Below are 27,941 nucleotides of genomic sequence, written 5' to 3' on the forward strand. Positions count from 1 at the left end.
TGGATTTTCAAAAAGGATATTAGATGAGTCGTTGGCCTCCATGACCCCGTATTTCAGGCAGGCTTCGATAAAGAGAGCGGCACTGTCAAAGTGCCTTGTACTGACAGCAAAGTGGAGGGAGGAGAAGACAGACATGCAATTGTCAGAAAACAGCACGAAACCTGATTTGATGTGAGTGACCCTACAGCATACACGAGATACATGTCTCCAGAATGCCTTTCAAAATGTAACGCACCATTAAAGGGGACGCTATGAAGAAAACCGATCAATGTTGAGACTAAAGACAAAAGTCCATGACATACAGTACTATGAGATATGCGAACAACATGAAGTGACTTCAGTGAATTATAAAATCAGAAAAAATAACTAGTGAAAAGTGAGAGTTGTGCATGTTATGTCAAAACTTCAACCTTATAGTGACATCATAATAAGCTCACGATAAAGCCAATATGTCATACCTGTGTAGCATCTCGCCAACTTTGTAAAAGCAGCCCAGGGAAAGCAGCACCAGGATGGCTTTGGATTTCTGATTGACCTGTGGGGAGCACAGATGCTCCGCCCATCGCTTCAGCACATCTGAACTCTCCGCTGGGTTCAGACGCACCTGACAAAAGAGCCACGTATATGGCGGACATATTCAAACAGTGCAGCTATGTAACAGACACACGCTCTGTAAAATGTCAGTTAACATCATGACAAAAGTAGTCGTGTATCCCACACGCACTGTATGTACAATGCTTGTGATACATTCTGGATAAGCACAAAATTGTGCACCTATTGTATTGTATTTATGGATAACCTCTTTTCTGCATTACGATGCATGCATTATTCAGCGAAGAGTTAAGAAACATGTGCTAAGATGCTGATACAACAAAATCTTAATGACCCACCCCTCCACGAGGCTTTGAGGGAATCAGTAAGGCAATAGTTTGTGCGGAATTCTACCCACAAAGAGCCATGAATTCAGAGATAATAAAAAGCACCCCAAAGAAGCTAAATGCATTTTAATGAAGACAGGCACAACAATAAATCCATCCATTTTCTAGAGCGCTTAGCCTGTTCAGAGCGGAACTGTGCGGAAGTCAGGCGAGTGAACCACAGACGCTACTGTTCCCCTGCATATCTGCTACTTGCAAAATCACCCGTTTTAATTTTTTAACCTTTAGTATTTTCTAAAAACGTAGTTAATTGCTGTTATTGTGCTCAGTCAAAAGCCCGTTCTCGTACAAAATAATTGCTTTGGCAGCATCTTGTGGAATTGTGTTGCCATGAAACTCCATTGAAGTATGAAGAGGAGCTTAAGTTGGACAAGCCAGGCCCTCGTCTAACTGAAAAATAGTGCTTTGCCAACATGTAATGTCATGAAAAGGCAATTATAGACCTTTTCAGGGGGGAGTCAATTACACACGGATTGTCACTATTCGGTCTCTATACATACCCCTTTAATACAAAAACAGTGCAATAAGACAGAAACCAATCTTTTTTGCCATTTTTGTACTCGGACTAGAGCTGTTCAAGTGTTGCTGTGGCACCACCTTATCGAATCATGGTGCATAGGAGCTACTGTATGCCAAAGTGAGGTGAGGTGCTTCTTTTGGACAAAAGCAGTGCTTCACTGCCATCTTGTGGCACCTTGGTGCCAAGGAACTACATTGAAGTAAATTGAGGAGCTTAAACAAAAGTGGTGCTTCTTGTTGCATCTATGGGCAATTTTGAAGCTTTTAGGGGGGCACCAATTCCTTGCAGACTTTCACCATTCGCGGCAGAGTTCCTGTTCCTATCCCCCTTCAGTGGCAGGGTAACAATGTAATGTTATATTAATAGGTCACTGGCAGTGTAGATTGTCAAGTAGCATTGTATACATCTTTTTAGATTCAGGATGTGTCCGTATTTTCAGTGCCGGGTAGATTGGGTAACAGAAACTGAAGTGGTGACAACTAACATTCATTGTTGGGAGTGCTCTTAATAGTATGCCGCAAATATGCATCAACTTGGGCACTGCAGCAGGGACTCATTTTGCTTGCATCTATCCAGGAGCACGGGCTTCCATTCATAATTCATTATATTGCGGTTTGCCACTAAACTGACATAGAAAACGTCCATGATGTTCTTAGATCAGTAAACCTTTCCTGGTCGGACTAGATTGCAGAAAAAGACACAATAATAAATTCACAAGTATCATAAATCGAATGGAATGAATTGTTGTGAATGCTGCGGTGCTATCAACATTCATCCCATCCAACATCTAATCATATCCCCCTGGACAAAACTAAACAAACACACAAATAACCCCCCTTACCCCAAGAAAGTATTTGATACTTGTTGATGGACACACTGCTGCTGAGTTACCTTGGCAAGCCAGGCAGCGCGGTTCCACTCCCCGTAGGTCTGCAGGTAGCGGCAAGCATCCGCAGCCTTGTCAATCAAACAAAGCAGCTGCACCCCCTCTGGTAGTAAAACAGCGGGATGCAAAGTTGCAATGTGATCACGAGTGACATTCATTTCGACACTGTAAATCTGCCATACTCTCAATGCTATACTTGGATGAGATCCAACAGGGATGTTGTGTGTGAGTGTTTCGTATGAGACACCACTACAGTGATGAATGACATCAAAAATGCATCTCGAGCAATTGCAAGCCTGGAGTTTTCCTGATTCAATTTAAGAAAAGCAGACCTTGGCAGACAGGCATGCATGCACCCCTTCAAAGTACAAAGTAAAGTAAAAGTCGCTGTGAGCAGTCAAACCATACCTGCTAACTTGCCATTGGCGATCATGTTAGTGGCTACAAGTTTGATGGTGGACTGGGAGGGACCGGAGGAGGTGATGGTGGTCACCAGGCAGGCCTTTAGGGAATCACAGTAGTAGCTGGGATTGTCTGCGCTCGTCTCCAACAATAATTGGACAGCACGGTCCGTCTGAAAGCAAGACCGAAGTACAATAGAAGGTAATGACTGAGGTATAGAGGATGGCAACAGCAGCCCGAGAAACGCAGAAAGTAATGACCAAACTGTAGGGGTATTATATTTATTATCACCCTTTTTATCCGGTGGTCATAAAGACTTTGCGCTCGTGTCAGAGCTGACTGACCTCTGCCTTTCTGCCTAGATAGGAGCGACACATCCAATACAAAGCCTGCTGATTGCAGCCTGTGATTACAAAGGGAACAGTGACATTGGGAGGCGACTACAATCCCCATGGCCAGAGATCCTAAAGAGCAATGAGGGAGCTGTTATCCTCCATCTTGCCTCATTTGGCCTATAACATAAAGCAAAAACGGCTAACCGAACGAGCCACAAAACGTCCTGCCACAAATGGGTGTCAACACTACCATGGCAACAGTAACCTAACATGCCCAGCCACAATATTACCATATGTACACTGTAATACTTTGTTGAGCTCATTTTGATACACAAGGAACAAAATACTTGGAACAGCTGATAGTCTCAAGTGAGCATTTATAGAGTAAGCTTTATAAAGGCAAACATCTGGGATTGGCTGTCAACTAGGTAAGGGCATAATACCCTGCCAAACAACCCTAGTGAGGATTAGCAGGTCTGAAAATGCATTAATGGAAGGCAGGCATGTTTAAACAACGCTTGTATTGATCTCATCATTTTGTACAGTATATGTCAATGACAAATGAGGTGTCAATTGGTCACTTCTTCATTTCGTTCACTGTATGTAGGGCACCCAAATGATTAATTGCGTAATTTCAGTAATGGCCATTTGAATAATCTTTTTCATCTGTTGACAACAGAGACATGTTTTGATTTTACTTGTTGTAACCCTTTCATGCACCCTGTAACATGTTAACATGTCCACTGTAGTAATTGCTCTCCCTGAGAGTTAATGTGTGTCACTGGTCCAAATGTGTTTTGAGCCCCTGAAAATTGAGGCACTGGCTCTGCTTCCTTAAGAGTTTTGCGAAACCATTTCACTGTGGTGTTGTATCAACACAAATATAAATATATATATACAAATTCAAATACTTATTGGCCCTTGAGGGATGCTGGAAGACTTCCAATGGTAATGGATTACTTACCTGACCCAGAAGGAGGAGCTGGTCAGCACATTTCTTAGTATGCTCATAACTGGTGCGCTTCACTTCCTGCAGGTGAACACGATCCAACTGGAATTTCTGTAAAAAAACGAAGGTTGTGAAGACGAAAGATCAGTGTCAGCAAGTCATCGCATGGATGGAAAACCATTCATATAGAACGGGGCATCACTAGTGATTAGGAAGATCTAATATGTAAATACAATTATACAGATGTGAATACTGCATAGAGATAATTTCGGGTTAATTATGAAGGCTGTAAAATATTCAGGAGTTGCTCATGTTTCTCAGTGCTGCAGTCCTGAAAAATGGTGCGTTATTCCTTGTTATAGCGCAGCATGCATCTAATTTAGGGATATACTTTATTGTTATTTTTTTAACATTAGAACAAAGAGATTTCAAAGTCAGAAAGCGCTTTATTTATGTGGGAATAACAGGAAAAATAGCAGAGAGATAGACACAAATGATGTGTACTGCAATGTGCAAATATGTATTGTATAAGAAAAAGTTTTTGGGTTTTTTTTTCTGCATGTAATTAGGCTCAATTCTTCGGTGAGTCAAAGCCAAGGGCATCAATCAACTGTGTTTTAAAGCTTTGGAACTGTGTGCACTCTGTTGGAGGCTTAGATATTAGTCATTACAGCCAGGCTGCCGCCACTGCGGCTGTTTTATGACAACACAAGCCAAATGCAGCTACAGAATGACTGGGTGGTTCTTTGAAAGCCTTCTATTTATGCTCTCTGTGTGGCCCATTATTAAGACGGAAGTAGAAACTTTCATTAAAACAAAATCATGCATCATCTTTTTGTAAGTCATGGTGCCTATGATGGAGTTACAGAAAGACCCTTTCCAGCGGAAATTAGAAGGGCACATTTCCGTCTCAAAGATATTTCTCTTAATTTGTTCATCTTCCGGGGCATGATAAAATAATGGTTTACATATTTGTCTCACAGCTCGAAGGTTCTGTGTTCAAATCTGAGCTCTGGCCTTTCTGTGTAGAGTTTGAATGTTATCCACATGCTTTTGTGGGGTTTCTTCCAAATTCCGAAATCATGGATCAGGTTCATCAAAGAATCTAAATAATAAATGAGTGCTGTACTACACCTCTTGCCCCAAATCATCTTGGATCGGCTTCAACTCACGGTGATACTAAGATTAAGTGGTATAGAGGATCTTGCTGCAGTGAAAGAGAGTGCATATTGAAGTTTTTCCCTTAATCTTTTATCTATTTCTTACTTTCTATTTGGGAGGAAGAGTTAAATACTTTCACCTTTTACCTCCCTTCCTTTATTTGTCTGAACAAAAACAAAGAAACATTTCATGTCAGCTTGTAATTTAAGTGAAGGCAATCCAATCATTTTAACACTGGAATGTTAATTAAGTGCTGAATCTCTCCCTTCATTCAGAATTGAAGCAAATGTCTCCGCACTAAGTGTTTTGTTTTATATGCCAACCAGGAATGAATTGTCATCTTCAATCTTTTTTTTTTCAGGATCCTTTGAGCGAATGGGTTGAATGTTGAATAATAATTATAAGATAAGATATCCTTTATTTGTCCCACACTGGGGAAATTTACAGCCTCCAGCAGCAAGAATGTAGGCAGAAAGAAGAAGAAAAAAACAAACAAACACCGTTCAGTTAAGTGCAATATAAATACAAAATGGATAAATCGCAATGCTATTTACAGTTGTTTTCCACATCATTTAATTAATATTAATATTATTGTTGCTATTTTTTATTCAGCAGCCTGACAGCAGTTGGTAGGAACGAGCGTCGGTATCTCTCCTTCTTGCAGCGCGGGTGTAACAGTCTCTGGCTGAAGGAGCTACCTAGTGCTGTCAGGGCGGGCTGGAGAGGGTGGGAGGGACTGCCCATCATAGCCTTTAGCTTAGTTAGCATCCTTCTGTTGCCCACCTCCTCCAGAGTGTCAAGGGAGCAGCCCAGGACAGAACTGGCCTTCCTGACCAGTCGCTCCAGTCTCTTTCTGTCCCGGGCTGAGATGCTGCCTGACCAGCAGACAATGCCATAATGGATGGCCGAGGCCACCACCGAGTTATAGAAAGTCTTAGAAAGTCATATAAAAATAGATTCTAAAAACATTGTTACTCACCAAGTGCTTCAGACCTGAAAGCAACAAGAAGTAATAATTTTGGCCAACAAAAGTCAAGCATAAAGTGCATTCGTGGAGTTTTCGTTCTTTTGTAAATGTGCTCGACTAGTGCGGATGGAAGAGCACATGTGCACCTTTGTGCGCCATTGTGGAAGTGAACGCAGCAAGTCCCGGCTCCCAACTTCTACCCTTTAAATTCAGCACAGAGAGAGGACCGTGGTTTACATGGAGGAAGGACACGCTGGACTCAATGCAGCGGATTGGTGCCTGCAAAATGCATTCATACTAAAAGAAGATCTCCACTGCAGATGATGCAAAGTGGGCTGCGGTTTGAATGGACACCACCTTCCACCCATGAACATGTGGCAATGTGTGACAATCACCAAATTGCCAGATGCGGTGAGGGCGTGCATTCAAACATTCCGAAACGCCTATCAAGGCATAGCACAATCCACCAAAGTCACAAACAAGGTAAATTAGACTTGCCCTGACATAAAAAAGGTGTGCCAGTTTTTATGCTTTTTATAACACCGGATGTGGTTATTTTTTATTTTTTTACTTCATTTTTTTAAATACATATTTGGCCTGGACTCATACATGTTTTTTCTCATTATTTTATATTTTACACTGTACATATGCGAGTACAGCTGGAAGTTGGTTTACGCATAAAAGGTGCCATCTGCTGTATCAAAGCAGCCCCAGGCATTTCAGCGTAATATCAGCCTCACTGCTTCTGTGAGGACCCATCCGTTTCTGGGCAAAGACCACACCTGGAGTTGGGTCTGTTTCAAATCAGATATTCGTCATCTCATTAAATTCAGGAGCTTTGATGTGGGAGTGTGCATGCGTCTTGTTGGGACAAGCATTTCAACCAGAAGTGGGTTCTTTCAGCCTAAAGTGGATGCACCCGTACTTTGTTTGTGAACAGTTAGCCAGCTATTGAGTTTTAAATCAACTGTTCAGCATTACGGTCAATGAAGCCCATCTTGGCAGTTCATCAACACCTGTCATAGGCCTCTCTGTCATTCCATCATACGTGGCAAAAAATGAAGAGTGTGTGTTTGCCCCAAAGAGTTAGTTTAGCTTTACAATGCCGCTGATCCCTGCCAGTGTGGACGATTTATTTTGTTTGACGCCGAGAGGCGCAATAACCAACCTGGATTCTACGTTTGTATCTTGAATAAATAGTAAGCAATTTTAAATTAACAAGTTAAGACTTTTTGATGTTCAGGAGTTTTTTGACAATCTTTTGTCAAACCAAAAAAAGGGAGATTCTGAACTCTTCTCACTGACCTGGAAATAGGAGCTCTCACACAGCATGTCGTGGCAGATGTCCAGGTGATTCTGAGGCGACTGCTGAGCTAATTCACTTTGAATCTCACCCTCCACACTGAGGTGACGAGCCTGGGCAAATGACTGGAGGTAGTGTGAAGCCACTGTCCAAAAGTGAAAGTCAGACTCATCTCCGAACAGCCTGCAGGGTGCCACATGACCACCTCCGTCAAAATCAACATATTAATGGTTTGTTTTTGTAATATCAGCTTTCTAATGATCATACTTCTTGAATCTTTCAGCACACGTTTTTCCAATCTCACCATCTCTCTGCCCAACCACATCATCCTGTTATTTTTCTCATCATTTACCACTCTGAGCCTCCTTTAGCAATTCTGCACAGACACATAGCTGTTGCTAGGTTACCGAACCACATTAACAGTGGCATGATATCTCAGGATGGCCAGATGCAGAGACATTACAGATTAATGAGCTCTATGATAGCATTCTCATTATTTGCAAGCCAAAAGTGTCCTTCATTCTCCCAAAATAAATTGCAACCAAGAAAGATAGAATTGCTCTAGATTTCCTGGGAAAATTTTGAGCTGGAATAAAGCAACCAATGTTGTCAACACCTGTCGTCATGTGGTGTTTTATTTATTTTTTTGGTCATGATGCAAGGCAATGTGCAATTCAACAAAACACATTTTGGAGGATTACAATTAACTAACTGTCAGGGTAACTCATTTGTTGGCCTCATTTGATAGGCATGATAATCATGTCGCCAATTAACTGATTAGCAAGTGTTCTGGAATTCATTGTTGATCGTGTTCTGAAGCAGTTCATGCAAAAATGGAGTGCATGGTCTGGCTGCATCCAGCAGAAGGGTTGTCGATTCTGAGAACACATATGTGGTCTGAAGAGAATGCTGTTACCAAGAAACATCAATTTACAATAATTGTCAAGAAAAATGGTTCTTGGAAGGAGGTTATACTGTATATCGAAAAAAACACATCTGAGTATGTTGCCATCAACTTATGATACGATGCAACAACCGTAAGCATTGGTTACTCTTTTCATGACCTTTTATGTAGCAACCATTTTGACGAGAAAATTGTATGATGGATACAGCTGGAAAAAACACGAAATACATTTCTACCAAATTCTTTTTTATGCATAGGCCAAGAAAGAACCCTTTCAATTACTAGTACATTATTTTCACCATTTGAGTCCACCCCCCAGAAACATAATGGCACCCTCACCATCAAATCAACCATTCTCCATGACTCAGGCGGTAGGATGAAAACTAGCAAAGAGATGCGCAAACAAATTCAAAATAGAGACACTCCATGAATGCAATTCACAGTTCTGCCTTTGGCAGAGGTCCTGGCATCATTGAATGAGCCAACCGAATTATAGTTAGATATTGTCATCTAATGGTGTCAAAGACTTATGCACAGTACTGTATCGAGATTTGCAACACCAATTGATGAACAATTGATCCCCCCCCCCCCCCCCTCCACACACACACAGACTACCACGGTAATGCAAATGTTGATTTCAATTTGCAAATTACTATATGGTTAGAATCTTTGCAAACGTCAATCATAGGATACCATAAGGGTACATTTAACAGAATGATTTTGTCATATCCTTTCCAAAATAGAAATAATAAATACATTATATGAACTGAAAGATGCTTTACGGAATTAAAAAAAACAAAACAAAACAACAACAACAACAAAAAACACTGTAAAACGTAATGACAGACAATGACACTGTGTTTTTTTAAAATCAAGTGTACTAAAACTACAAATGCTGCTATGGAATGTTTAAAAATACAAAAAGTTGGAAAAGCCTCAAGAAGCGAGGAAAATGCATGCTGACAGCAACTCACCGTGAGACCAAAAGGCAGCGCTGCAGCAGACTGAGCTCTGGGTCCTGGAGCACACACTTCATGTCACTGGGGAGTCAACCAGAGATACACAGTAACACCAGAGCAATCTGCATATATTTCGGCATGGCAATCCTCAGCAAGACTATTATTGTATTTCTTACAATAGTCATAGAAAATGACCTATACTTTCACTGCTTCTACAGACAAAGCAAAGCAAACACTTACTTTGACAAAGAATTGAGCTGCTCCTGGATCAGACCTTTTATCTCATCTTTCTCACTGTAGTCTCTGCAAAGGCAAACAAAGTGATGTCCATAGGTTGCTGAACTGAAATCCAACTTGAACTTGCAGATTACATCTGTGGTGAGTAAATATTATTTCTTAATACGGTATATAAGGTACAGTGGAGCCTCGGGTAACTAATCTCTTTTTTAATGAACAATTCAGATTAGGAAACACATTTTCTTAGAAAATTTACCTCGATTGATATATTGTTTTCAATTTACGAACGATTCTTCTCACGCTATATAACCATCAGTGGCAATGTGCATAAGGCGGAAACCGTTGCATATATCGGCGGAGGTTGCTGTTTTTATATTTTTTTGTTTAAAAAAACAAACATTTTGCAATTATTTTTTATACTATCATGGCAAGACCAAAAATTGTGATACAGGTAATTTTGGTTATGATAATCCTGATATGGAATTATCAGATCACTCAGCAGTGACACTGGTATTATGGCTGGGAGCAAGAATAAAAGCAAGGACATTATTAGTTGCTAATTTTTGTTTCATCGCAACACCTAATTTAGAAGACACAATTTGAAAAGTTACCTAATATTTGTTTTGAAGAACATTCGTGTTTGAAAATCTAACATTTGTAGGTCTCTTCTGGATGCCACAGTTCAAATATCTATGTTTGTAAGTACAGTATGTATGTTCTAAAGTCAGATTTAGGGGAATAAGTACGATCTATTCTTGCTTGAGACACATGCGCCGAAACAAATTCTTACACTTACACTTGTGTAATGTCCATCGTGAAGGTTCCCGACCACGGCTGCAGGAGGAGGAAAGCCTTGAGAGTGAGGGCAGCTCGGGGTAGCAGCAGATAGGGGCACCACACTGAATCTGGACAAATTGGTCACAGACCACACAGAAAGAAAGTGTCTGGAAGAGCAGAACTACATCACGACAATTTCAAATGAAAAGGACCATACATTCTATTTTTATCTGCCTTTTACATGATTAATTTTCAGTGCGTATCTTACCGGTGAGATCTTGTTCATCCATACGATAGCTAGCGGACTTCATGGCCATCTCCAACACCCGAATACACCCGTCATCCGAAGCCAGCACGACTTTGTCTGAAGTGCACCAGTCAATGTCTAAGACGCGATAGTTGACGTTGCGACCAATGCGCATGCTGCTGACCATTTGGACCTACAAGAAGAGGTTATAACCAATGAAGATCAACACAAACCATTAAAGCTAGTGGAAAGCTACTTTCTTCGGATCCTGCATAAAGAGTAACTTAAAAAAATCAGAGATGTCATATGGAGGAATTAGTTTTGACAAAAACCTTAAACCCCGCCGAATAAATGAAATGTGGGATGGAGAAGGGAAGACTGTCAGCAAACAGCCTTGTCAAGGGGTGCAAACTGCTTTCTGGCTTTTAATGGGAATGTGCTGAAGTGAGCGTATAAGCCAGCTGTCAGCAGAGTGCTAAAGCATTTGGGAGATTTCTCCTGCTCCTCCCTTGCTTCTATGACTGCTCCCCTCTGCGTCTTGATCTATCAGCCTTTTACGATTGCCGACTGAGCAGTGCATCTTATCTCGGTTCCCATAAAGTATCCGCCCATCTTCCTGCAGCCTACACTGCTAAATACACAAGAAAATAAACCTGTGTCCACCTTTGCTGGGTCCATATTTCATTCCTGGTGAAAAAAGTAGGGTGAGTATACAAAGTAAAATATCGTCAAGTCTGTTCAAGTAGTTGAAAGGAGGAAGTTGAGCTAAAAATATGATTTACAATTATTTATAATATTGCTAGAGTATATTATACGACATAATCAACATCGAATATTATTTGATAGGACCGTTACAAACACTTGGCAAAAACCAAGTCTGGATTAAAAGCGCTTTAAGGAATAATGAACATCCATGCTGCTTGGTTTGCACTTGTATTTATCCATGCAAAGCTTGTTAAAAACCTTGACTGTGCGTTTGTACAGAGCAATTTTGCATTCAATATGAATATTTGCTCAAAGGGATATTTCACATATGTACGTCACTCCTAGCAGTAAAAAGTTAATATGTTTTTAATTACTTTGATACCTTCATTATTTTTTATTATGCATTTAATATCGATTTAAAAAATAATATAGCTGGCCACCATGTTCAATGATCACCAGACAAGCATAATGCGTATAAGCTTTTGACTACACTACACACGGCATGGATTGTGTTCATCCTGAAGCAATGAAACCGTATTGCTTCCAGCCAATACTATAAAATAAGTCTCCTAAAAAAGATTCAATTTTTGATGTGAAAGATGCAGCACTGGATGGTCTTTTGATGGCATAAAATCCATTTTGGAGAAAAAAATGGACCTGGGAGTGGAGCACACATGGTGCTCATTTGCCAGTGAAACACGCATGGACAATGTTGGAATCAACACAGTATGTCTTTCCTACCTTCCGATGTACAGAGAGCTGCTTTTTATCCAGTGTCTCAACAGTTTAATTTACAAGTGCAGTCTCCGCTCGCATTATTGACATAATGCCCACAATGCCGCCACCGCCGCCACGAATGGCAGGAGGTTTGTGAGAAAACAGACCCTCTCTCGAGCAGTTAAGCTCATCTCCCTCTTGTTGCCCGTGAAAAATACTTGGCACGGTGTTTGTTTTTAATGTCAACTGAGTGGCATGTCTTGTTGGACTTAGCACGGACCTACCCGTGTGCTGAAAATGTTGGCATATAAGTCAAATTTGATCAATATAGAAGTGTATTTTTTTAGCTATTTTTTTAGTAAACTAAACGAATTCATTCCTACCAATCAAGCCACACGTAAAATTAAAGAAAACGTCCACATATCAAGTATCATACAATGTTCTATGAGCTACAGTTCAACATGGTCTTGGGAATCGAACACGTATGTTACAACTGCAATCATACAACTGCAATCAGAAACAAAGACCTGAGGCATGTCACACACCTTTGAAAGAAGATGCTGATCAATGGAAATTTAGAGCATTACAGATATTTAGACAGCACCACAAAACAAAAAAAAACATTCTCATCAGATGGTCACACAAGCTCACACGACGCATCCATACCTCTTTCGTGTCCCAGACCTCTGCTCCATCAGTGTACATAACCAAGAGTTTCTGGTTGCCTTTTCCTGGTGCAAAGCGAATTTTCTTCACCCAGCCACGGTGAGTTGGGATTCCCCTAAATACCGATGACGTTGGGACATTCAATAATCGAAAAAGATTAGATTTTCATTTTTGGCCACAAGAAAAACTACACTTTCGGGATAAAGCAGTTCTATATGTCTATAAACAATGCTTTTAAGTTGCAAATGTTTTGGCAGGATTCATCAAATCAAAGATTTCGGAATTCAATTTAAGAAAAATATTTTGTTTATATTCATATATATATATATATATATATATATATATAGATTGGCTGCAATGCAAGTTATTTCATGGGCTCATACACAGTAGTTGAAATACGTGAAATGTGGTGGTGTATTGTGCACTTGAGATAGCACAAAAATAATGTAAAAAAAAAAAAAAAGACTATATAAGACGAAGACAGAAAGTGAATTCCATTCTCCAAAATCCTTATTAGAATAAATGAATGATGCAGGAAGGGAATAAAAAACACAAATTACCTGGACAAGCGTGCTTTAAGGTCCCAGAAGTTAAGATTTCCATCTACATCACCGAGCACCAGGGTGTCACCTTTCCATGCAATGCAGGCAATACTACCCATACTGCCCTGCAACATATTCAATGAGCATGAGAAAATGACAATTCCACATTTCCAAACCTTCTCTTATATAAAACCATCACAGGCATTTGTGTTTTGGATGTAAGTGATATTAATATTTCTGACAGAAAGGCAGTAAACATGGATGAGTATAAATTAGATTACATCACTAGACAAGACAGGTGCTGTGGAGTTGCTGCATGCGTCTCACCTCCAAGTCTGTACGGTGTGGCTGACAGGATAAAACATTTTAGGAAAGTTTCTGTCAGTTTGCTGACACAGATATGAAGGCTGCAAAGCCTTTGGGGTATGCAAATCTAAGTGAAATGAATCGGCATCAGTCATGAAGAAATTATGAAGGATTTAAAATCCCTGGGTAGCCCTCTGGTCTCTACAACTGCGGTATGAAAAGATACTTGAGAGAGGGAGAAAACACACTGCTTAAGAATCCAATCTACTACTTAGACATAGAATGTGATATGATTGTGATGTCCCGTTATAAAACATTGAGCTCGAAGACACTGTAATACTATAGACAAGTAATACTGACACCTTAAGTACCTACGGAAAGGTGAACTGAGGATTTATAAATACTTTATACTTTACTGAAGTTGCAACCAAACCAACATATTACCAGTGAAAAAAAAGAATTATAGATAGATAGATAGATAGATAGATAGATAGATAGATAGATAGATAGATGGATAGATAGATAGTTTGAATGATTTTTTTTGTAGGTGGGATTTGGGAACCAACCGCATTTTTTTTATGTTCATGTTTCATTTTTTTCCCGTTTTTCAAATGCATTTCAATAGCTCTCAATTATATGCAAATTTTCACGATTTGTGGGCCCGCTTGGTCCCTATTACCCACAAATAGAAATCAATATATAAAAATACCGTACACTTGTAGCCTGTAATCACCACTAATTGTCACTTATTAACTCTTCATAATTCAGAGTTACGAGGCATTGGAATGACTTGATGGGAAAAAAAAGAGCCAAAGGGACAACAGGACACAAAACAAAAAAGTATCATAGACTGGACTCACATCAGGAGGGATACGGGCCCCATCTTTGACCGTGTTGCCTTCTACAGTGATATGGTAGACCTGCCCATCTGTGTCAGTAAACACAAAATGTTCCCTGGCAGATATGCCCTGGGTGGTTTCTGACTTGCTCTCTGCATCCTGAAGCAGACTAGTGGAGAAATCAAACAAATGTACAATTCCCTCACGTATGCATTTTGTATAATGCTCATCTGAAGCAACAGTATGTGACACATACACAAAGGGACAACAGAATTTCGGAGGCTTTTGAGAGCTGACCTGATAACTGAAGATTCAACACTATTTTGCTCAGCGTCTGACACTGTCTGACGAGCCATGGCCTCCCTCGCTGCCATTTGCTTCTTCTTTAAACTTTTCAAGTTGTGCGATGGAGACCACTCCTGAACAAATACAAAAATTGTGATATGTGAGGAGCAAACCAAGACAAAAGCAAATCAAGACAAACCACTGTATGGTTGAAAGCAAAAAGCAACTGAGGAAATGCATGTGTTTTTATTCTCACATAAAAGTAAAGCACACAAGAGTGACTCCCCAACCTTACTCCCAAGGAGCAACTGGTGGAATACTGTAATGGTGGTCTTGGACCTCAAGTTTGCAATCAATATGGAAATAAGACAGCAATACGGTACTAAGGAAGGCCGGCATGTATTATTAAGGCTACTGTCGGTTTTATTCGTTCTGTAGAGGCTTTTACAGCACCACTGTAAGTTTGTCCCACATAGCTCTTCCTTTATGAGCGTAGCTGGACTACAGATGCCACAGTATCTTGCTGAGCAAGAATATTTTGTAAGAGAAATCATTCCAAGTGCCCACATGAGCTCAGGAAGATGCAGAAGAAAGAAGGTTAGTACAATGAGACGTCATCAACATGTTTTAGTTTAGCAGTTAAGGGATTATAATGGGCTAAATATGGACACAAACAGAAAACTGTAAACGTCACATGGTTTTCAATTTTAGTGACTGTAGATGAGCCAATTCATATCATTGTATACACAGGACAATTTAAAAAAAAGTATTCATCTCTGTACCAGAGCTGTAACAGTAGGGAAGTTCTTTGCCATCTCTCGGAGAAGTGTCCCTGTCCTGATGTCCCACAACTCCAGCGGTTTGTCTCTGAACACCACTACCAGGTACTGCCTGAGGATGAATGTGGGAAATGACAAAACCATGACAAGAAACTTTATGTTATGTAGATCTTTGGTTGCCATACGTTTGGAATACCAATAGTAATAGGCAGCTTCAGTGAATTGCATCATGTTCAAAAACCAATTCAAAAGATTAGTACAAAAAAACTACATGAATCTGAATTAAAAAGATCAATTTGATATACTTATAAAATATAGTAAGACAACCGTTTGTTCTTGTTTTGGATTTGATCAACTTATCAATTGTATTCAAGAAATGAAAATTATAATGAATATCAGAAAATTGAAATACAAAAGGAGAAAGAATAACTATATATATACAAACCAAAAGGTGTATAAATAGAATAGTATAGTATACATAAGGGTAAAAGCATTTGATGATATGTAGATTTTTCTTTTCTTCTTTGTTTTGAAAAATGATCAAATCAAATTGCTACAAAATAAGGGGTAGGACTAGATAAGTTACTTACTTCTTCCTACTCCCTTGAGCATACAACCGTGATGATGTGTGTTTTCTTCTTTTATCTACTTTCTAATTTTCCTTACATAATTTTTGTTTGGCTTTTGTCAACCTGTTATTGTGTATACTATATATGCTCAATAAACAATAAACAAAACAAACAAAACATGTTAACTTGTATTTCATGATCAACTTTTTTTTTGTCGTATTATAAGTGTTAAAGCACAGTTGCACAGATGCGGTCTGATGCAAATGTAATGGAAACATTTTGTGCTTACTTTGCTGTAATTTTGATGCTGTTACACAACCTTTATCTAATGTCACACATTAAGTTTTGATCATCGCTAACCCTTGTCGGTAATGGCTTTCTATTCTGACATTTTATCATAAATGCCATTAATGGCTATGGTCAAGTTTTAGTAGACTTCACTAAAATTTCACTTGGTGAATAAACTGTGCTTTACTCGTCTGACATTTTAAATATTGGTATCTATTTCGGGCAGTCTCCGCATGTTACCCTGCCCTGAAAGTGACCTCTTGTGCCTGCTGAACAAAACGATGCAAGATGAATTGAAAACCTAGAATTGCCCAGTTTTCCCTAAAAGGCGAAAATCCACGATGATGAATCACTTGAAAAACATAATTTACAAATGGAGAAAATTGGGAACAGTGGTCAGCGAACCAAAATTACTCCATGAGTGCAAGGACTCATCCAGGTCACCAAAGAGCTTGGAATTACATCCAAAGAACATGAGGCCTTATTGGCCACCACCATATAACAGTAAGAAAGACAAAGATCAAAAATGGCATGGATGGGAGAGTTCCAAGGCAAAAAACCCTTTTGACGTAATGGAACGCAAAGATTTTTCGGAGGATGTGCGTGCTACCTGTTACATCTTCCATAAAAGTAATCAAGAATTTGATGCTTTAAAAAGGGATAAGAAAAAAAAACACATCAGTCCAACAGTCAAATGTGGTGGTGACAACTCCAGAGTCTGGAACTGCTTTGCTACTGCAAGACCTGGATGACTTTCTGTGATTAATGTAACAATAAATTATTGTTACATTAATCAGCCCTCAACTCATGCAGAAAGAGATTCTGGAATTAAATTCATCGGAGATGCTGTTATGTGACCTTAAATGGTCCAATTTCAAGAACTCTCCAATATGATTGAGCTAAATCAATTCTGTAAAGATGAGTGGGACACAATTCCATTATAGTACGATCAGAGAGTCATCACCATTTATAGCAAACACATGATTCCCGTTCTGCTGCACAACCACTTATTCAGTTCAGGGGGCAATTAATTTTCATGCAGGGTCAGATGGGTTTTAATTTTTGTCCCATTCACGAATAAAACCAATATTTAGAAAGTGAATGTTATATTTACTTGTCTTTGAGATAAAATTGGTATGATGTGATGATCTGACAGAGTGATAAATTAGGAAATGAATTCGAAATCTGGCCCAAACACAGAATCTATCTTGGCTCCACGTTTAGCAATGAGAGCACAGGCGCTGAGTAAGTAGAGCAAGTAGTGTTTGATGTTTGTGCTATACAGTAGGTACAAACAACTGCATTATGTTGATGCTTAGTTTTGTGGGAAATTGGAAAAACAGAACACTTACTTTAGATGTGAAACTTTTATCATCTCAATGGGTGGCTCATCATTCCCTCGCTCACCTCTGAAAGCAAAACATCGCCCTGAAAAACACATGCAAGAAAAGAGTAGAAAAAGGGAGAAAGTTAGCTCATTTATGCACTTGTGAAAAGACTGATTCTTTCAATTTCACTTTCATGCCGGCTCCTCGGGGAAGATAACAATCATCAAATTCCTCTTACCTGTGCTGTAATGTACAGTTTTCTCAAAATTGCACCCACTGAACGAGAACTCATGCAGCTTGCCAAGTTGAAGTACCAGATACCAAATAAAGTTTTCTGAATCTAAATCTGAATCTATATTACACACGCTAAAAGAGGTGCTTTGCTTGGTTCATGTTCATGTGAGTTGTAATAATATAAATCATACATTTGATTATGTCTATTTTACAGCTGTCTTTAAATATAGTACACCAATTCAAAGTGGTGTTTAACGGGTGGCGAACAAACCTTTTAAACCTGGCTAACAGATCCTAAATAGTGGGTGCTAAAACAGCTAACAAACTGTATGATCTGTTGAAAAAAACGTGAAAACGTGGTGGACAGCAATATTTAAAAGAGGGTTTTGCACTTGAGGCAGCTCTGATGGTTTTCATCATGAAAAGTGTAGAAAAGCACCACACGTGAGATGAAGTATTGGAATTGAAAGTGGATGTGAATTAATGACAGCTTACACCACGGAAAATTTGGGAGAGCACCGCAAGCGCTAAATTAAGTTTGAAGTGACGGAATTAGAAGTGTTAGTACCGAACCACTGCTGTTTCCAAACTTGGATAAAAAAAAAAAAAAGAAAGAAAAAGAAAAAGGGTAGGTTGCATCAGGAAGGGCATTGGATGTAAAAACTGTGCCAAACTAATCACGAGAGTTACACGCTGTAGTGATCCCTGACAGAACAAACTAATTGTTGACAGTAACCTTTTTTGTTCCAATAATTTTGGAACATAAAACCGAAATACAAGTTTTGTTTGCTTTAACTTGCCTTAAGTGCATTTTTAATTTCATTTTTTTGTTACTGGCATTTCAAAAAAAATGTTTGCATGCACAGAAAAGCTCTTCCTTCCCACTCCTTTTCTTTGTGCAACGTTGGCACCACTATGAATGCTAGTGTGAACCGGCCTGTCAGACACAAGAGTGAAAGACGCAAAATCAGGCAGCGCAATTCATCTCCCATTGAAGAATTCCCACCGTGGGGGCTAAATTCATATTCATACACATACTCCACCCATAGACTACAAAATTATATGCGAGGCAATGAATCCCATTTGGCAGATGCAATCCTGGTTGCGCCCAATTAGTACCGTATTTTCCGGACTATAAGTCGCTCCTGAGTATAAGCCGCACCAGCCATAAAATGCATAATAAAGAACAAAAAAACATACATAAGTCGCACTGGAGTATAAGTCGCATTTTGGGGGGAAATTTATGTGATAAAATCCAATCCCAAGAACAGACATGTCATCTTGAAAGGCAATTAAAAAAATAAAATAAAATAGCAAACAACACACTGAATAAGTGTACAATCTGCTCACGTTATATGACGCATAAACGTCAAACTGAGAACGTGCCTGGTATGTTCAAGTAACATATTAAGATTTATTCAGATAACTATAGCATAAAGAACATGCTAACAAGTTCACCAAACCATCAATGTCACTCCAAATCACTAAATCCAATGGAATCTTCATCCTCTGTGTCACTTTAAAGCAACTCCACCAACTCCGGAGGTAGAAGATGCAGCACTTCCTCTTCTTCGTCGCTTACATCAGACTCATCGTGGTTTTATCAACACAGGTCTAGAGCGGCCTCTTGCGGTTTAATGTCAAAATAACATGTGACATGATATAATAATGTGTTAATAATTTCATCCATAAATCGCTCCAGAGTATAAGTCACACCCCCAGCCAAGCTACAAAAAAACTGCGATTTATCGTCAGGAAAATACGGTAGATTAGATTCCAAATCTGTTTGTATAAACAGTCCAGTTTGCGACCATGTTTGCACACGCAAACTTTAGAAACTCATTCCCTTTGTATTGTTGGCGTGTTTCTCACCAGTAGGCATATCGACGTGCTGCAGCTCATTCCGAACCAGGCCCATGTTGTTGGGAGAGGAAGTGGCAAAAGATAGAAAACTGGTGAGACTCACCCACTCAATACCCCTGTGGAATGAACACACAAGCAGTGACAAAATTGAACACTAAATCAAATCAGCCAAGTGTGCGAAATGATGATTATTATTTTTTTAACTCCGAGAGCAGAAACTGCACCATGAGATGGTGAGGACCCATATGATTAATTAGTCAATTTTCCCCGTAAATGTAAATGGGATGCTAAATAGTTTGGCCTGCTTGGCTGCGTTGGGGCATCGGCTGCTTGGCTAATCAGCATATAGGTCTCTTCACCAAGACTGAAGTGCGACAAGTCTAGCTCTAGAACCAACAGCGGTACTGTACACCACAGAAATATCCTGGGAGAAACTTTGATGTCAAAGGCAAAGTCTTCGAATATTTATACTTTGTTGTTGGACAGAATGTGAGCAGAAATTTTGTCCACGAGAGACATTTTTTCACTGCTGACAGCTTCTACTCTGGTCTATTTAAGTTCACCAATGATAGTGCTCAGTTTCAAGTGTAAAAACTGCCTGGGTGAAGTTTTCCCTTTGAGCAACTGCCACCACTCAAAGTTAGTTCATACTTTTATATCCGCAATGACACATCGTGATCAACCAATCAAAAGCAGTGTGAGAAACCATATCATACCAGTGTTCAAGTAGTCAAGTAGTCTAGTCTGCTTCAGGGTATATTATGGGTCATACATTGTCTACCACCGGAAAAACAAAGGCTTGACTTTTCACAAAACATGGCAAAAAGCAGTAAATACACATTACATTTGACCTAAACAAAAGATTGAGAGGACTTTTTTTTTTAACATAGCACGGAGAACTTGGGAGAAAAATGCGGATATTCACATTATTAGGTAATACTGTACTACATTGGGCACCCATCATTAGGTGTCAGAATATGGGATGCATCTGTTGTCCAACTCGCAATATTCTTATTTGAGACGGATAATGCCAGCCATGGAATGTACAGCTTTCAACTACATTGGTAGTTCATTAATACAAAACCCAATTCCAATGAAGTTGTGATGTGGTGTAAAATGTAAACAAAAACAGAATTATCGATATTAGATAATATTCAAACATGTCAATGTGCAGTGGCTCCACATCTTACCTGACTTCACAAGAATGCACACTGAGCTCCTTGTGGAGAAGACCACTGGTAAGGTTGTACACCAGGACAGACCCATTACTTGTACCTTACAAGAGACAAAAATCATAATCAGAATCCCCTTTGTCATTGTATAGCATACAACAAAATATGGGTGCCACTCCTTGCAATGCAAAGCAATGAAGAAAGATAAACCATAGGGATGCACCAAAAAATGAAAATCCTGCCCCCCCCCAAAAACAAATTAAATTTCAATTTAAAAAAACAAACATTTTTGCCAAATTTGTCCAAGTGTATGTCTGTTTAAATTTCAAAGATTGATTTTCATGAGAGCAGCATTATCAGACAAATTTTAGATTTTTAATTCCAGTTGCTATGTGAAAAAAATGGACATCTTGCATTTCTTTCTTGCTATTCTAAAAACTGCACATCTTGCAAAAATGAAAATCATTGATTGAAAAATACAATGAAAATCAAATCAAAAATTTCAACAGAAAATAATCTGAAGGCTTTTGTCTTCAGTACGGTGCTTTTGGGTCAGAGCTGGAAGGAGCATGTGTATTTCTAAAACGGGGCACTGAGTTATTTCGACTTAACAGGGCTATAGACTAACTCTTTGCACTGATGCCACCAGTACAAAAGTTCGGTGCACCCAAATTTTCACAAATCAGATAATTTCACTCTAAATCTGAGCACACATTTATTTTACCTCCAGCATAATGATTGCTTAAGGGTAAATAGAATTTGAACTCTGCAGTACATTTAGTGTCACGCACACCCCAGAGAGGACCTTGTATCACCTTGATTCCCCTTTGACTTTCGTCACAGGATATATAATGCATATCTTTATGTAGATACTTTGTGCAGTCACAGAACAAAGTCTTATGAATAAGGGGACAGAGTTTATAATAGTCATGAAATGAACTCCCACGCTTCTCCACAGCTGGAACTTTTCCCTAGTGTAAAATCAATGAATAATATTCACATTTGTTGCTTGATGAAAAGTACTCCCACACTCATCACAGTAAAGTGAGGCTTTTTCCTGGTGTGTATCATATCATGTATGTTCATGAAACTTCAAAGGTTGATGGAAGTAAAAGCTTTCCACAATGGGTGGAGTAGGATACAGTAGAGCGTTTATTTTGAGCTAACCTCCCTGCCCCCCCATGTTCCTTATTCTTTCATATTTTCTTTTTCACCCATAGACAGTCCTCGGCTTTCATGTTGGTTACATGTTTTAGTAGTTTAAATGCAGTCAAATGGGTAAAGCCCAAATCTGAAGCTCAGTGTAGACGGTTAACTTTTTTTTTCTTTTTGAAAAACTGTAATTCAACACAGGCAGCCCCCAAAAAAAAGAGCTTAACGCAATAAAAAAAAAGACATATATTTGAGGACACAATGTATTATTGGTCTAATTCAAAGCAGATCCATCCTGAAAGAAAAACCTCTCATGTAATGTCACCTTATGTACCGGTATATTCTTTTCTCTATGGAGCCTGACATCAGTTCTCAAGCAGGTCGTGTTCATTCCAACAAAACCAGAGGGTAAAGGAATAACAACATTTTCATTCAGCATGTGGGTAGTGCTCTAGGAAGTTAATTTATCATTGCTGTCTCTTTCAAAAGCAATGATGCAACCAGTTTCTGAAACAAGCAGTAGTGTTGAAACAACAAAACCAACCGAGGGTACACAAATCTCTGATGAGGTTATGAGAAGAGCTCAAAACATCATGTAAAACAGCTGATATGACAATATGGCATGTATCAACATGTGAAAACGGCCAACTTTTCCAAACAGATGATCCAAAAGAAATATATTTTGTATTCATTTACCTTAATTTTACTAGGTAAGGCAAATGAGAATCAATCGCATCTTATGCTGAACTTGAACATACATGAATCACCTTCAACTTCAGCATTGCTAAAATTGTAAATTTTAGGTCAGGGTGCTTTCCACCCTTTCGTATAGAACTCAATAAGTAACCTAGTGTGGTTCACAGTCAGTAATCAAACTTATAAAGGAACAAAAATCACAATCATATGTCCGGGACCATTTAACATAAGTGGCTTTGATATGGTTCAAATAAAACAAGATAGTGTAATGATGATATAATGATTAGGATGTAATCTGATAAAACAGTTCCCTTCCCAAAATTGTTTTCCATTTACTATATGTATGTAATTATTATCCATCCATCCATTTTCGCCACAGCTTAAAATCTTTTTAAATGTGTTTCCTAAGAAGTCCATACACTAAATCTCCCCTACTTTTACAATCTTGCTCTTACTGCTAACCAATGAGATGAGAGAGTGATCTTGTGTGATTTGTTATGATGCAATATGACTTTCAAAGTTTTTTTTTGTTTGTTTTTGTTTTAACAGTGTGAAAAGAAATCAAACCATAGGGGTAGAAGAACAAATTTACAAAGCCATCAATTTGTTCAGACCAGAAGGAGCAAAAAAATCAGTGTGAAAATATGTATTTATGCAAGTGTGTGTTTGTAACATAACCTACCAACAGCCAGCATGGGTTGGTAGTGGTTGATGTTTTTGGTTGTCAGAGGTGGACACATGCGGATGGCAAAGGGTGGCAGTGGCAAGCCAGAGAGGAGACCAGTCAACAGAAACTTCAGCTGGACTTCTTGTTGGTTGGAGGATGGAAGAGGGGCCTCGCCAGCTATTAAAGTTTGACCTTGAGATGAAAATAACACACCATAAATGTTAAATTAAAATATTCAGACCTTGATGTTTCTCTCTCTCTCTCTTTTTGTTTTTTGGTTGCAGTCTTATGCTTAAAAAAATCAGCTGAATCCATTGTCAAGCTGAGCAGATGCAAAGGTTTGTGTGGTTTACACAGGTGCATCATTATTAATCATCCACTAAACTCTATTTGTTTCATTTATTAAATGTATAGTCATAGTAAATCATAAAATGTAGCACAAAGGATCTTCTTTTTATATTTTACATTCTCATGCCCATTGTATTTTTAAACACCCAGGGTTATATATCTTGCACAACTGACATTTATTTTATTTTCTTCTCTTCACTCAACATTAGGAGAAAAACACTCACTGAAAATAATGCTTGTAAATGTAATTTATGCCAACACCAAAATGATCAACAGACACGTGAATATGATTTGTAAGGGTTGTTTATAACAGACATAGGTTTGGCCTGTGCCCAACTGGCTCTGTTCCACAGACATTAAATAACACTAAGAAGATTACAGAAAAAAGGTGTACGATGTTGACACAAAACGGTGCGGTTGATGGCGTGCAGTCGTACCTATCATGCTGTTGAGAGAGAGATTTTGAATATGTTTTTGGTTTGGAGCCAGCGGAGCGCCACAAAAGGACACCGGAGAGTAGAGTGGGGACAATCCTGAACTGCAACACAAATGGCAAGGTCAAATATTAATCCAAATATATCATGAAAGTACGACATGAATTAACTACTCAAACCAAGATGGGAAGTGATAAATTCAAATGCCTGACAGAATGAGAAGAGATGCACGTAAACAAACATTGGTCTGTCATTTAGTTTCACATGAACTGCTTCTTCATCCAGCTAAAACCAAGAGAATTTCAAGATTTATTGAAACGAGGCAGTTCTATCACAAAGTGAAGCATGACATGCGTTTTTAGTTCATGCTGCTGGGACTTATTCGCCTATATTAACTTAATAGTAGGCATGCAGGAAACAAATAGAAAAATTAGATATACAGTCATGAATCCTCAACAGAGGCTTGGGAATCCTCTATCAAAGGAAAGTGAGATAGAGTACGTCCTTGCCTGGCCTACCTGTGCCAGTCACTAAGAAGCCTAAATCTAGGTCAGAGGATTATGCAGTTTTCAGGGAAGTTTATTCAAGGAGACTGAAAAAGTAGCGTGGCTCTTACCGTTACCTCCTTACCTCTGTTTCAAGCCTGTGCCTGGAAATTAGTGTGACTGCAGAAATATTGAACAGTGTGTGTGTGTGTGTGTGTGTGTGTGTGTGTGTTCTGGCGTACCTTGGATTGGCAGTAGCTCTGCCTGTGAAGGCTTTGAGCTCCCATAGCATGACTCTCCCATCGCTGACCATGAGAGCAGCGCTGTTTTCGTTGACGGGGGAGATAACCATGCGATATGGCCGGACGGTCTTGGTGACCCGGATAGCATCACACTGAGAGCGGAGGTCATACACAAGTTCCTGGGAACTCTGTTCAGGGTCTGAGAAAGAAAAAGAAGTAATGATCTTAGTGTGACTGAAAAGAAGACAGACAGGCTTAAAAGGATGGGAGAATGGGAAGCATAATGACAGCTGTTCGGAATGTGAATAAAGGGAGACAAGTGTGGGATAAAGCATTGATTAGTCCTTAATAAAAGAAAAAAAGAGTCAAAAAGATCAATTGAAGTACAAAGTAGAAAAGCCAAGCGTGAGGTGAAATGAGAGTAGGACAATAAAGTGAGAGGATTTAGTGAGATAAGTACCAGGAAGAGAAATATGCGTTAAAATGTGGGTGTGAGAGACTCATAAAAGAAAATGTCGGGGAAGCAAGAAAAGAAGTGAGGAAGAGAGAGACATTTGCTGAGACAATAGACTCCTATTGGCCTGCAACACTAAGCTGAAGATAAATGAGATAGTAAGAGTCTGAATGCCCACTGGAGCATAGAGAAAAAGGCTTCAGGCTCTGAATGAACTATACAACGGCTTAGTAAATGAAGAGGGGAAGGCAGCGTTGCTGTGAGTTAGCGTTGTCAGTGAGCACAGTCCAAACGGCACCCACGGCATGTACGAGAGGAGGCATACCTGTTGCTGCTGATCCGTCTTCAAGAGCTGCAGTGGAACGGCACACACGAAGGGTGATGCAACCGTTTTCGTGGAGGCAGTACAAAGCATCCCTCTGGGCGCAGGGGATCACCTGAGACACACAGTTGAGGAAAAGAAGGATAAAGTGATGATTGGCCGTTCTGCCACCTAGTTATTGGCACAACGAAATGTGTTCATGTTCACAGGTTCGTAAGCTTTATAAAGAGGTTCTGTGGCACGGCAGCCAGTTCCATAGATAGCAGTCACAAACTATAACAGTATACTGGCACTGAGCAGTAAAAAAAATAGCAATATGTACAGCAGCAGTACAACTTTTTTTGGGGGGGGGGGTGTAAATCTCAACATGGATACAGTCTCATTACCTTGCCGGTGTAGATAGCTGAGTTACGGAAAATAAGTTACAGTACAATGTAATACGGCGAAATAAAATCATGGAAAATCTTAACCTCTTGATCTCAATCTTAATCAGTTTTCGGTAAAAATTAAACGGTAAATGATGAATGGAAAAAAAATGAAGCATTGTGTGTTAATGTCTTCGTCTAGTGAACCTGAATTACAACTACTGCGCTCGACATTTATTGCATGCTGAAACTTTACCATAAATTATGTAAATTAGCTCTGCGGCAAGCACTGGAAACCACTTTGAAAAAAGCAGAACTTGACTATGCAAAGCATCTCATCCCGCTCAAGAACAGAACTGGCTCAATGACAACCTCAAGGGTCACCAACATGGTGCCCATATGTAGCCAATTACTGTGAGATATCATTAACATGACAGTGTCTTCACATTTATAATGTAGCATTAAAAAATAACATACTATATAATTAAAGGCAATTGAAGCAAAAATCATTTTATTTTATTACACTGGAAGCTCTTTGCAATAATCAGGGTCCATTTGTATGCTGTATGTCACCACAGCCGATTGGCTGCCACGCGACATCTGCGAAGCCCCGCACACATCCGCGCCGGATCGCGTGAAATGCATTGGAATCTCACTGCCAGAAACTCTCACCTCGCATTTGGTGTGAATGTAGTATAAATAAACTAGTTAATTCATCAGTAGAAATGTCATTCATCCATTTTCTATACCGCTCATTAGGGCCACAGGTGTGCTGGAACTGATCACAGCTTTTGGCGAGGGGGCAGCGTGTACCCTGGACCAGTCACCAACCAATTATAGATAGACACATATGGATAGACAAATGTAGACAAACAACCATTCACATTCACATTCACACCTACGGACAACTTCGCAGACATGGCCTTTCAAAACCCGAATATTGCTTATATTTGGGTTTTGAAAGGGTGAATGAGCGGATGTAAACGTAGTCACAGACTCACTAAGCAAACTGAAGCATCGGGGAAATAACATGCTCCGAAACCTTCAAATTCATGCTACAAGTGTGTTAAGATCCAGGAATTGTTCATTTAAAAAAACACTGTGATAAATTAGATAAATTAGACCTTCAATAAGCAATGTAATTGGCATATACAAGAGGTTAAATGTATAAAAACTCACTGATACCAATTTTATAGCCGTTTATATATGAAGAGCCTCACCTGAATGAAAGGCACTCCAGAACGCTCAATGGCAACAACACCCACAGTCTGGCTGAGCTCCAAGTCAAGGATGAGAATCTCTCGGGGATAGAGCAGCAACATGTGGTTCCTTTTGGATGGCAAGTAAGACAGCTGCAGGCAGTCGTTCAACGTCACCGCCTCTGCGCTACGGACCACAAGGACAAACGGCAATGTAAGAAACAAGCGAAACACAGTTTGAAAGGATCACTGTTTCACATTCTATACTTGGATTATACTGTACTTTGATTCTATATTGCGGCTCTATAGCCTGCTCAGGGGGACGCAGGGCTGGAGCCTATCCAAGCTGACCTCAAGGTGAAAGGCAGACAACAATTTGAACTGGTGTGAAGTGAACCCACAGCAGCTACACAAAAGGCTGCTGCAGCATGTGAACCACTACACTACCGATGATACACAGATGTAAAAATGGAAATGATATGGACAACATCATCAGATTCTTAAAGTTTAATATGAATAGAGTTGAACTAGTCGATCAATTCATCCCCATTTATGGTGTTCCTTCCAGCAGGTCGAGTGAATTATCCCTAATCATATCCCTTAGCCCTAATATATACAAAACCAAGGAGACACTGGACAAACTGGGTGCAAGTATATTGGCCTTTTCATGCTGTCACATACATGTTCCAAATCCTTGAA

General features: G+C 39.4%; 1 protein-coding gene across 1 annotated transcript in view; it reads right to left on the bottom strand.

Moving 5' to 3' along the window:
• The window catches only part of wdr11 (WD repeat domain 11), a 41,782-nt gene that overhangs the window by 3,088 nt on the left and 10,753 nt on the right, over positions 1–27,941 (bottom strand). Inside the window, exons 6-28 of the mRNA XM_086122187.1 lie at positions 27,264–27,429; positions 25,682–25,793; positions 24,903–25,101; positions 24,179–24,279; positions 23,409–23,585; positions 20,897–20,981; positions 19,716–19,822; positions 17,634–17,709; positions 15,428–15,536; positions 14,658–14,779; positions 14,382–14,529; positions 13,234–13,340; positions 12,674–12,788; positions 10,607–10,778; positions 10,358–10,466; positions 9,565–9,627; positions 9,340–9,405; positions 7,464–7,644; positions 4,046–4,141; positions 2,753–2,918; positions 2,350–2,447; positions 459–604; positions 29–100 (exon numbers count right to left, since the gene is read on the bottom strand). Coding sequence (XP_085978313.1) covers positions 29–100; positions 459–604; positions 2,350–2,447; positions 2,753–2,918; positions 4,046–4,141; positions 7,464–7,644; positions 9,340–9,405; positions 9,565–9,627; positions 10,358–10,466; positions 10,607–10,778; positions 12,674–12,788; positions 13,234–13,340; positions 14,382–14,529; positions 14,658–14,779; positions 15,428–15,536; positions 17,634–17,709; positions 19,716–19,822; positions 20,897–20,981; positions 23,409–23,585; positions 24,179–24,279; positions 24,903–25,101; positions 25,682–25,793; positions 27,264–27,429 — 2,793 coding nt within the window. The remainder of the gene's footprint in view (positions 1–28; positions 101–458; positions 605–2,349; positions 2,448–2,752; positions 2,919–4,045; positions 4,142–7,463; positions 7,645–9,339; positions 9,406–9,564; positions 9,628–10,357; positions 10,467–10,606; positions 10,779–12,673; positions 12,789–13,233; positions 13,341–14,381; positions 14,530–14,657; positions 14,780–15,427; positions 15,537–17,633; positions 17,710–19,715; positions 19,823–20,896; positions 20,982–23,408; positions 23,586–24,178; positions 24,280–24,902; positions 25,102–25,681; positions 25,794–27,263; positions 27,430–27,941) is intronic.

Source organism: Hippocampus guttulatus, chromosome 10 (genome assembly GCF_054856545.1).
Source record: "Hippocampus guttulatus isolate MCC_2025c chromosome 10, RoL_Hgut_1.0, whole genome shotgun sequence".
Taxonomy (NCBI): domain Eukaryota; kingdom Metazoa; phylum Chordata; class Actinopteri; order Syngnathiformes; family Syngnathidae; genus Hippocampus; species Hippocampus guttulatus.